The sequence below is a fragment of the Meleagris gallopavo genome, chromosome 7 (genome assembly GCF_000146605.3).
Source record: "Meleagris gallopavo isolate NT-WF06-2002-E0010 breed Aviagen turkey brand Nicholas breeding stock chromosome 7, Turkey_5.1, whole genome shotgun sequence".
Classification (NCBI taxonomy): Eukaryota; Metazoa; Chordata; class Aves; order Galliformes; family Phasianidae; genus Meleagris; species Meleagris gallopavo.
Genome location: NC_015017.2, coordinates 4,549,210 through 4,561,021, shown reverse-complemented (window position 1 = coordinate 4,561,021; position 11,812 = coordinate 4,549,210). Strand labels below are relative to the sequence as shown.

The 11,812-nt window shown below is 43.1% G+C and overlaps 1 protein-coding gene and 1 long non-coding RNA gene across 3 annotated transcripts in view; one reads left to right on the top strand and one right to left on the bottom strand.

The window, feature by feature from the left end:
* The first annotated feature begins 26 nt into the window (after window positions 1-26).
* LOC116216793 overlaps window positions 27-11,812 on the top strand; it is a 37,170-nt gene continuing 25,384 nt past the window's right edge. The window contains exons 1-2 of the long non-coding RNA XR_004160258.1: window positions 27-114; window positions 681-880. This is a non-coding gene — a long non-coding RNA (uncharacterized LOC116216793). The remainder of the gene's footprint in view (window positions 115-680; window positions 881-11,812) is intronic.
* Window positions 10,022-11,812, bottom strand: part of MYL1 (myosin light chain 1) — an 18,239-nt gene continuing 16,448 nt past the window's right edge. The window contains exons 5-7 of one of the 2 annotated variants that reach the window (XM_010713312.3): window positions 11,615-11,692; window positions 11,048-11,100; window positions 10,022-10,463 (exon numbers count right to left, since the gene is read on the bottom strand). In XM_010713312.3, coding sequence (XP_010711614.1) covers window positions 11,072-11,100; window positions 11,615-11,692 — 107 coding nt within the window. In that variant the 3' untranslated portion in view covers window positions 10,022-10,463; window positions 11,048-11,071. 2 annotated transcript variants of the gene reach the window in all.

The following is an 11,812-nucleotide window of genomic DNA, read 5'->3' as shown; positions in this document are numbered from 1 at the left end:
CTGCGCGGGTTGATCCCCTGCACAGGGACGGCGCCGAGGCGTTGCGCCCGTCCTCGCTGTGTTGTAAAAAAGAAGCGTTTCCCGGAGTGTGGCAATGGCACGCAATCCCCACCGGTATGATTAAGTTATGAATTCCTCCTAACCCATCCTGTTTACAACAGGATTATGATCAAAGTACTTGTATTTTTCCTTAAACGCGGTTTGGAAATCGCGTGGAAATCCTCTCGGCTCGCCGCAGGGCGAGCGCAGCTGAAACCCTGCCTGAAAAGCAAATGGCGTCAACTAACGGTCATCACGATGAGAGTTGGGTTAATAGATAGCCTGCCTAGACAATTTCTACAATTCAGGTGTTTCTGTAGTCCGAACCTGTCGTAAAGTTAACAAGAATTCCTCCTTTTTGGGTCAGGAATGCTGCACCTCCACCGTAGGCCGGCAGATGGCAGCAGAGGCGCAGCTATATGGGTGGGCCTGCCTCACCGAGCAGGCCTGCCTGCGCGCGGACATCCGTGCCTGCCTGACAGCCAGGTGTGGCACAGGTTGTCTCAGGCTTCACCTGTCCCTGAGGTCAGGAAATGCCTCGGTGGCAGTTTGATATTTTTCACAGTGTGTTTTTTTAGTGGAGAAAAAGGGTGGTTGTAAAAAAAACCTGGGCATTAAGAGCAACGTTGTTGCTTTTGCAGGGAACGGGACAGAAATATATATCACAGCAGAGAAGAAAGTGAAGACACACTGTTGGCATTCCAGATGCTGTTCCAGTTTGGGATTGTGCTTTTCTTACCACAGCCTTAAAGGACTTTGTGGAGAAACAGCACGCTCTGCATTAATTGACAGCTTGATCTGGTTCCTGCCTCTCCATTCATCATGTGGGCATGGTCATAGGGTGAGTCTGACTTTGGTTTCCACCCCTCTGTGTTAATGCCTTCTCTTTTATATGGCTGTCTGCCATACAGTAAATGGCATGTCTGTCCTTCATGACTGCTGGTACAAACAACCTTCAGTACAGGTTGCCATACTTTCATTGTCATAAATTGTCTTCAACTTGTAACTCTCCTGCTCTCATGTGGTTAGCAGCAGACTTCCTCTAAGACTGCAAACCACTGGAGTAATCTAGCAAAACCCCCTAGTGATGCCCAGTGCTAATATCACCACCTCACCACGTTGCCAGCATGCCATAAAGGCACCCACTCAGTGGTTTCTAACACAGTGCATTACTGTCCTTACCTGGGGACACTGGGACGTTTGGGCTTTGTTACAAATTGATTTGGCTAAACATCCCATTTTGGATCGCTATTTATGTTCTTTTTCATGATTTCCAATGTTCACAAGTCGTTGCTCTAGCTGGAAAGGGCCACGTTCTCTTCAGTGCTTGCTTGCTTAGGAACAATGTTGAGTGTGCTTACTACAGGGAATGTAATTTAAAGCATTATCTTGCTGAAAAATTGCACATGGCCTTGGAAAACGCAAGCGAATAAATGAGACAGAGGTGGGTTACCTGGAGAAAAAGCGTTCAAGTAAAGTTCTGTGGGTAAGACAAGTTGAAATGAAATTTCTTCTGATTTTGGTCAAAATGTCCCTGTTGTTCATCTTCTCCAAATACAAAGTCTGTACAAATATATTAAAGTCAGCCCTGTGAAAGGAATTCTTTTCTCAGAGGTATTCTTTGCTGTCTTTCTACTGCAAGAAAAAAATGATGACGGTATTGAGCAAAATGATCTCATTACATGCTTCTCGTTATTTTTTTCCTGCTAAATGAGTAATCTAAACTTTTGTCTGTGTTCCTGAGTTAAGACATTATTACTCCTATTATGCCTGCAGCAGTAACTACTTCTGTGCAAGGGTGTTCTTCAGGACTAAGTATGTTGGACTTGGTTTCAACAGCAGGGCAATCACAAGTAACTCCTTTTGAAAGAGCTATGGTTCTCTGTATTCTTCTGTCTTGCTGTGCTTGATGGTACTACTGTCTGTAAAGCCAAGCTGCAGGATCTGACCAGAAGCTTTGAACGTGCAGCAAGAGACACCACTGACCTCCTGTCACAAAGGTCTTTACTCCTTTTTGAGACTTTCAGTCTCTTGCAAATAAAGTGTCAGATTATTCATGTCTGGTGTGAATGCCCTTGAGGTTTGGTTTCTGACTAGGTTATTTAAAACTCATGTGCTGTCTTCTTTTCAAGAAGAGTCCAGGTGCCAGTTAAGCATGTCTGCCCATCAGGGGCATGAATGGTCTTCATCCAACTTTTCTGTGTTGGCATTAGAGTGCAGGACAAGCTTGAATAAGATGGAAAGCTCTCAGCTTACTTCTCCCTATACGTGACTGTCCTTAGTGTGCTTTTGCCTGGGGTCAACACAGCGTTAGTCATGTGTATGCAAGATGATGTGACAGAGAGAGAGAAGCTGTGGCTGATGAGCGGGCCTTCCCTACCAGGAAATCCTGCTCCTTCAGCATGTGTCTCGGAGCACTTGAGAGGCACCACACCCTTCCAAGACCTTTATGTCAAGTCCAGTGATTGCTGGGCGTCAACACGGAGAGGGAGCAGAGAATCTCATGAGCAGAGATCATGACTCAGCCCGGAGATGATGTCTCACTAGGGGACGCAATTATTTTTTTCTCCAGGTCTTTTTTGATGTGAAACTTCAAACTATCACGTTCAACAAGGAATTGCCAATCTAGGATTGCTCTGTAGCGAAGTCGTCTTATGCATACCTGTGCCAGCATGTCTTCTCTTGGTTGGATATCTGGCATACTGATATACTCAGTGTTTCCTCCACAGGTTTTGAGTTGAAATCCAGTTTAACTCGGTCATTAACCAAAAATGTTCCTAACAGATCAGCATTAGTGGAGTGAAATGCGCTTGAGTTGATTTGTGCTGATTGTTAGACACAGAGGCCACAGTTGGTCAGCTGTGGCTGTACCTAATAGTCCAGGCAAATAATTAAGTAAACTTTCTTACACCCAGTGTAGCAAAGTGCTGGGAAAGAGCTGGTCCTTCCATAATGGGATAGTGCAGAAGCGGAGCATTGGAAGGTCCTATGGTCTGAGCAGATCAAGGTAACAGCTATAACATGCACTGGCAAACAAAGGATTTCTTAAATAGATGCTTCACAGCTTTCAAGAACCTGAATTAGCTGAGCACCACTCTCACACAGCTGTAGGTGTTAAGAGGTTGTAGTTGTGGAAAGGTATATTAGGATGTTTGCATTACCATCCCAGCTGGTTGGAGGTAGGGTTATCTTCAGGATTATAAGACTGTAGCTAGAGTTCACATTGTTATTGATATCCCTTCTTTATTTGGCTTCTTAGAAAACCTTTGTGAACTTGCAAAAGAAGTTTTATAATTGTATTCTTGCTTTGTTTTATGTAGCCTATATGGGTTCACCTCATTGCTATTTATTTGTTCTGTCAGAATAGTGCAAAAGATGCAGTAGTAACATTAGCCCTCATTCAGAAGATCAGTGATGTTCCTGAATGATGAAAGAATAGACCAGAGGAAACCTTCTAAGTTAAATAGATGTAATGGACTTTATTGATCTGATCTAGCTGTAGATGTCCCTGTTCATTGCAGGAGAGTTGGACTGAGTGACCTTTAAACGTCCCTTTCAGCTCAAACAATTCTATGATGCTATCTACTGTTGTTTAAAAGCGAGCTTTGCTTTTTCAGATAGGCATAAACATTATAGACAATAAACTTTGAACTGAAAGCACTTCTTAAATTAATGAGGCAGTTAATAAGCGCCATCGCTTACGTGGAGGAGATCAACTTGAAAAACTGTAGTGTTTGGTGTAGCATAGAGTGAAAAATGGATCCTTCTTTGTCACACAAAGAGCCAGAGAAAATGCGTTCCTGAGCAAGCAACCCAAAGAGCTATTTGGGAAGAAAAATATTTTGTTTTTGTTGCTTCAATTTGGTTGAGCTGAGGAGTGTAATAGCTGAAGAATGGAGCCTAAAATGCCAATCCCTGACTACCCTTGGGGTGCAAATTGTATGGGTTGTGTTAAGGTGTAGTGGCAATGCTAAGTCACAGCCTGAAGCAGTGATTGAGCTCCTGGTGGGAAGGCAGGGCCAACCCAGGGGAGCTCAGGTGCATGTAATGCACTGAGTGACCGGAAGGGCTGGAGCCAGGATCCACCCCTTCCCAGCCCTCATTTAAGGGTTGGCAGGGGAGGCAGGAGGATTTTCTCTGGAGATCCTTGTGTACGTGAGGTTTTCCAAAGGTAAGCCTTTCCTTTGTTTCTGCTCCTACAGCTGTTGTATTTGAGCAAGTCCTCACTTGCTGCAGCCTAGGTCTTTGTTACTCTGCTGTCCTTGCTGTGCTTTTCATCACATTACAGCATTGCATAACATATGTGATGCAGTTTAGGATACGTATGTTCTCTGTAACTAGAGTGAAGGAAGCAATTCCTTTCACGTGGAAAGAGGGGTAACTTATTTTTGATGGGGCTTTTAGCTTTTAGTGGAATGTGTGTCTGCCCAAGCTCTGGTTTAAAAAATAAAAATAAAGTTTGCTTAGTGGGGGAAAGAGCTTCTCCTCGAAGGAAGAAAAGATCTTTTATGATTCTTTAGTAAAAAGTCTGGAAAACACTTGCTTTGGGGTGCCAGTTTCTAAACTATCCTGCATTTCGTTGATGGAGTGGATAGTGGATATATATACATATAGTAGCTACTTTAAGGTCTTATTCTATCACAGATTCTTGGAAAGCCTTCAAAACTGACCCACAGACCTTCTGAAGCCTCTCTCCAAACATTTAGCAATATGTTGTGCCCTCAGATGCATAACTCACTGAAGGACGAAGGAGGGTCATGCTGTTATCAGGAGCTAATTAGCGAAGTTGTAGGAAACTAAATATCACCATCTTCACTCTACTTGTGGGCAGAAGCGATTGCTATCACGCTGCTTTGAAGTGTGTGTGGGGGATGCAAAATGAAGGCGATATCCAGTCGTGTGTTTTGTCACAGCTCTAATTTTTGAGGTTGTGAACTCTGTGCTATGCTGGCTTTCCTACCAGCTGTGCCTGACTGGAATTTCCTTTGGTATTTTATCTTTCTTTACATCCTGCACTGAAAAGCTAAACGTGGCTATGCTGTATAGAGTTTTAAACAAAAACTCGTGTGACCATGCCAGTTCCAGGAAGGGTTTTGGATTAGGTAATAATTTTATTCTATTTAAAAAATAAATAGAGAAATGTCTTATCACAAGGCTCCTTCCCTGCAGTGCAAGTGTGGCTACCAGCTCCAAGTCTACATGAAGTGTGAATCGAGCTTCAAGACCAAAATTCCCTAGAGGAGATTTGGTTTTCCCTCTGACATAAGCTACGTTTGATTTGTTTCTTCACCTTCTTTCTTCTGGGCCTTCTTCGTGAGTTTTATGGCAGCCTTGAGAGACATTTAATCCACGCGATGCCTAGAGTTCACTCGTCATCTCTTGGTTTCTATAGTAGCAGGGCCAGACGTGGTGAATTAGAAATAATCATACACTTAGCTTACTTCTCATGCTTTTAAGGATCTGCGTTCATGGAAAATAGGTATGAACTGTACTGCCTAGCAATGGCCTGCTAGGTATGCTCAAGAGATTGAAAACTGTTCTAACTCGCACTCTTTGTCATGATTTCTGATGTAGAACAGAGGCACAGTGGATTGCTGGGTATACAACAGGAAGGCAAGAAAGGGACAGGTTAGTACAGAGAACAGAGCACCATAGAGTTGCTTCAGGTGCGGGTAGAGAACATAAATGAGGTGCCGCCATGAGGTGCTGCTTCTGTGACTGGCTTTCTCAAGACTTTGTGTTCCCACCTGTCCCTTAACGTGCTCCTTATTGCACAGTTTCACCCTAAAGATTTTGAAGAGGCTGAGCGAGCTTCAGCAAATGGTTGCAAGGCTGGGCAGGAGCTGAATTCCCTCGGTTGTGCTGCTGGCTGCCATTCTCCATGCCACCAAATGCCCTTCAAGCAGTGGGGGACTGTACACTATTAATGCACGTAAACTCTGAAGAGTAAGTAGAAATGAATTGGTCTTGGAGTGTAATTTCAAATACCAGTTATCGTGACTGTTCCTTTTAATCAGAACAATACCCTTGCAATACTTTTCATGCTACTGAGGAAATATGGACCCATTTTTTATTGCATTTTATCAATCTATCTTGTTCATTTTGTAGCAAGTCCTTTCCAGTGGATTGGCAATAGCCTTTCTTTTACAGCAGTTTGATTTAGGAGTGCTGCTACCCATCGTTGTTACATTGGTGGAGAAATGAAATGTTTATGGACTAATCTATACCATCCTCCCAAACCATAGATTTTGGTAATGGAAAGTTCAGTTTAATGTTCTAATAAACTGTGGGCTGATGCATGCTGGGCCAATTAATCTAGAAGGTAGATGTGAGACTGAAATCTCACCCTTTCAGCAACATTTCAATTTTCATTCTGAAATAAATGTACGTGCCTAGGTAGATGAAGTATTGCATTTTTCATCATAAAACAAATGAGAAATAATAGGTTACTGAGGAACAATTCTGTTTTTATTACGCATTTTAGCCCTTCCTTCTGTCCTTCTAGAAGCCAGCCTCCCTACACTAAAAGGTGTACCTTGAGAGCAAGATACTGATCATATGCAGTTTGAAAACTGAGATTAGATTGAAAATTTGCTCAAGTAGAACAATTGTTCTGGTAATAATGGCATAAAATACCTTAACAGAGGAGCTATGTGGAAAAAGCAAAATACTGTGGTATGGGAGCAGGCTTGCATCACTGGAAGGATGATGTTAATGGGCTTTGTTCAGAGAGTAGTGTTCCATGTACCATGGCTTCTTAGTGCCTTAGTATTAAAGAAGAGAAGATGGATGTCAAAGCTGAGTTAGCTCAGTGATGTAAACAGCCAAATTTGCCTGCCAAAAATAAGATGGATGCATTTGCTGAGCTTCCGCTTATTGGGTTTTCCATCACAGTGTGTGCTTGAGCTAGAAGATGTGTGAAAGACCCAGGTGACATTGTAGAGGAGACAATTACATTTATTGCTGTCATGTAAAAGTATTGGAGATGTCTCCAAATGGATGAGCAAGCCTTCAGCTAAAGCTATGAGATGTCAGTGAGTATATATGCTGGCTCCTGTAGTATTGGAGACTGTGGGTGTTCCACCTCTGGAGCTGTTCAAGACCAGGTTGGATGGGGCCCTGGGCAACTTGGTCTTAGTACCAGATCTGGAGGTTAGTGGCCCTTCCTGTGGCAGGGGATTGGAACTTGATGGTTCTTGGGTGCCTTCCAACCCAAGCCCTCCTGTGATTTGATTCTGTGAGGGTAATTCCATACACCTTCCGTGTCTTTGTGCTTTATTGAAGAGTGACACAACTAATTTCTTAGGCTGTAGGTGGGAAGGAGAAGTGTTGAGTGTTTAGCAGATCCTGAGAGGGGGGGAAAAAAGCAAGCCATGCAGAGAGGGTTGCGAGGAGACCTTTTTGGACAGCCCCTGATGCTCAAACGAGCTTGGGCAGTGGATGGAGTGCGCTATGTACAACATCTATGATGAGTAAATAATTCCTGACACATCAGGCACACCTGGAAAAACTTTGCTTCCTGCCCAGCTGAACTCAGTGACTCAAGGTTAGGTAAAACATTAATTATGTTTTCATCTTTTTAACATTTAATTGCTTTGTGTAGGAGCCCATTTAAGTCTGGGAGACAGCAAAGCACCACGAGTAGCACAAAAACAGCTTCTGTTTTGTTTTTATTTTTTTCCAGCCAAGGATCTGGTCCCTTGGTCAGCATACAGCCTGTATGTAGGAGAGAGCTAATGTTAAGCTCAGCATCCACATTTCCACAGTTGTTCTGATGTTTCTGCTTTGGGTTTGTATGGTACGCATTCCACGCTGCTAGTCATTCTGCTTTGTGGTGCATACTGAGGGCTAGTACTTTGCACCTTGACCTTTCCTTGGGGATTCACCCCTGCTCCCAAGGAGTTAAACTCATTTGCTTTGAGTAATGGAAAGCATGTTTATTAACAATGTTCTATTTAAAATACAAAGCAAATGCAGTGATAATGAGAGGTGTCGGATGTCTGGGTCTGGGAATTACTTTTTCCATTCAGAGCCTGAGCAGATGCAGGGCAGCCTTCCCCAGCTGTTGGGGTCTCTCTGGTCCCACTCTGAGGGAATGGTGGTCCTGCTTGAGGCGGGCACTTTTTCCTCAGGGAGCGGGGAATACGGGGGGAAAAAATTAAAAGCAAAAAAAATAGAGCTTTTTTGAGGAGCATCCCCTCAGGATCAGAAATCTGAGCAATGCAGAGGTTACTAAGATGGGGACAGTGGGTTTAAACAAGTGTGAAGCAAAGCAGGTTACTCTGCTCACCTACAGACCTGAACATTTTATTAGAGATCTTTGTTTATGCATTTCCAAGTTGTGCTTTCAAGTTGGATACCTTTTGAGATGGGATTTATCAATGGAATTAAAAACTTCTGAGAGGGAGGTCTGGATTTTTTGTCTCTTAATTAAAACCTTTTTTCCTTAAACAATCTCATTTCTATGCTTTCAAAAGAAAACATTTCTGGTTGATGTTTTTTTTTTTTTGCTGAACGGCAGCTTCTGGTTGAAGCTGTAACTTGTTGAAAGAGGCTAGTATTGAAGAGCTGGTCTTTCTTTATAAGTGATTGAATTGCTTAAGATGACTCCCAAAATGTTGTCTTACCAAGGTATGATTTTTTTTTAACAGATATTTATCTCTATGTATGTGGGTTTTTAACAATGGGTGGCTTAAACCTGCCTATTTCTACGCAGAAGCTGTCTCCCATTCTGTTGGTAGTATGGCATTGGACTTAAGCTTACATGTTAACCAAAGCTGTGATTTTTTTAGAGAAGAAGGATGGAAACATTGGTCTTTCAGGCTGTTTCCATCCCTGGGCTGGTTACGTGACTGCACATAGATGTCGTGTGATGAAGAAGTGTCAAAATGAGACTGACAGTGTACGTGAAGAAACGTTGTTTTGGTTTTTGTTTGTTTGCTTTCCCAGCAACTGAGATCCATGGTTTTCTTGGAAAGAGAAACCACACGGAGCATGTATGTGCAATATGGTGAGAAGCAATAGGGTGTCTAGCAGTCCTTTGAGATACATCCTCTAGGCTGAGACCCTATAAATAACTTGGTTCATGCCTCTTGAATTTTTTCTCCCTTGCCTTCTTAGGACAAAGTTAAGCTACTACCTCCCATTTCCCTTGTATCAAAGCCTTTTTTCCCCACCACGCATGAAGCAAGCACCTGTAAGCTACCTCCTGGCATGGGTCTCTGGGCAGGGCATAACTGTAAGACTTGCTTGGCCCTGTCTGTCAGTGTACAGTAGATTTTTGGGGGGAAGCCTTGCAAAAGAGGCAGCTGCTGCTCCGCTGGCTGTGCTGTGGCTTATTCTCATGCCAGCTGCCCCAGTGCACCTGTTGGTGTTTGAATGATGGCGCTGTTGTGCGCTGTAACTTAATAAGGCTAAGTCAGATTTTAATAGAACAAACTGACCCTCAGATAGGGGCTAAAGCAGTTTCACAAACGCTTAAGGAAAGGAGCAAGGAAGGAGCTACATTTAAGGGCAGGGATGTGCAGGTGACAGTTCAGCCCTGGGAGCTGGTTACTCCATGGACATTGGACTGCTCTCCACGTGGCCCAGGGAATGGCAGCCACAACGTTGGTTCCCTCCCATACAGAGCCTTTGTGTGTGTCTAATTCCTGATCACTTGTTCTAGTTGTCCATGAAACTCTAAATACAGCTGGTTGAGGGGATCCCTTCCTAATTGTGCTGCGGGTCTACTGTTGTAGTACTAAGGAGTCTTTGCCACGAAGAGCGGCTTAGCGTGGCTCCCTGAGGCTGGGTCTGCCTGTGCACTGGGGTAGGTGCTACCCTGGGGGCTGTTCTGGTACCAGCTCCAGGTGGCCTTCATCCCAAAAGCATGTTGGTGCTGATCTCTGTGCCAGCTTCTTAACCGCTCCTCCTCCCAGTCCCCCAATAAAGCACTTTTCATCCATATTAAGTAGTGACCTCTTGAAGATGTTCAAATATATATTTTTTCAAATAAAACTTTATTTTGTGAAGTACAACATACAGAAATAAATTAAGTGCTTGTTTAAGTAGGTTTGAATAGGTTTAGAGGGGTTAAAAAAGACTTTATAGCCTCAAAGTGACAACAGGGATTTATTGATGCTTTATTTTTCCAAAGGTTTACATTCTTTCATGGGAAACAACATGGAAAGAGATGCCTGGGATGGATGAATGCTGGGTGGTAGCAGTTTTTTTTCCATCTAACTCTCCTTGGTGAAAGTTCAGTTTTTGGAAGTGACCCAGAGGCAACGCCTATGGATGCACTGGTAAAAATAAGAAAAAAAAAGTAGAGGGTTTGGAGGCATATTGTCCAGTCCTATGCAATTTCCATGTTGATGATAATTGCCAGAGCAAGAATTTCACTCAGGCAGATCTCAGGAGCCATCTGGTCTTCTCAGCTTGTTCTAGGAAGGAATGGGAAAGTACAATTAGAAATCACCTTTGGCTGAAGAAACACTGCAAAATGACAAATGGAGCCCTTAATTTTGCTTTTGAGATGTCTGTTGAGTTATATGTGAGTTGGAATTGTCTCTCCCAACATAGCATAACATAGGTCAAAGGAGCCCGCATACCCACAGTATCTTGTTGCATTTTAAAGAGATGTGTTAAGCTTTTCTGCTGACAAAACAGAAGCATATCAAGGTTGTGGGTTGTGTTGTTTCTTTTATTGCTTTTTTTCCCCCTCTGCTTGTAGAAATACTATTAAATCTGATCCCTCTTTTGGCTATTGACCATGACTGTTAGAATACTTTCTAAAGATAATCACTTCATTTCACTAAATGCCACCTGAGTTTCTGACCAGTTGTAGAGCTGGGAATAAGACCCAGGGATCTGCTTTCCTGTGTTTTTTCTCTCTTGGACAGCAGTATAATTTTATCATTGGTGAGACAGTGTCATGTTGATTTCATAACCTATGTCTGGCCATGGGCAAGAAGAAGCCTTTCAGCATAGCAAAGAGACAAGGTTAAGCATGCAAATGGGAACGTACCATTTGTTATCTGGGGATGTCCGCTTAGACAGACATGATGTGCTTTACAAATGCTGTGGAAAAATACAGATGTGATAGTTAGAAGGAGCAGCAAATATTACTTCAGGAGACACCTTCAAAAGCAAGAGTTGTTGAGGAGCTGATGGTGTTGAAAAGGCACTCTTCTGATCAGATTTAACTTAGTAATGTGATAGGAAGTTTGAAGTGTTTAATACTGTTCAAACTCAATTCTCTTCCTGCTTGGGTGTGATGTGACTAAATGTCAAATGGAACACTTTGCCCAAGCATTAGCTGAGGGCTAGTTTACTTCCAATTATGGCAGCTTTTCTACAGAATGTCAGAGTCTAGAGACCCAGGGCTAACAATGGTAGCCTTCTCTGCTGTGGCTGAACCTAGCCTTTCCTGTGATGTGACTGCTGGCTAGGCACATCATTTCCATGCATAAACCCTTCAATGTAACTCAGCTATAGCTTTGTCCACCCAATTTGCCAGAGAAGTTAAGAGCCAACTGCAATGAAACTCAGGGACGAAAGGTAGGATGAGAGGGTGTTGAACTCCCACACGTACCCTCGTAGTTGATGCAGCCGTTGGAGTCTTCCTGACCTTTCATCAGTTCCTCTACTTCCTCTTCTGTCATCTTCTCACCTGGAGAATGGAGGCAGCCTGGTTAGTTCTTAAGCAGACACGCAGCTGAGGCGAAATCCTGCAGCTTTTCCTAATGTTTTCTTTCTTTTCTGAGGCAATAACAAGATCATCTGCTGCTGA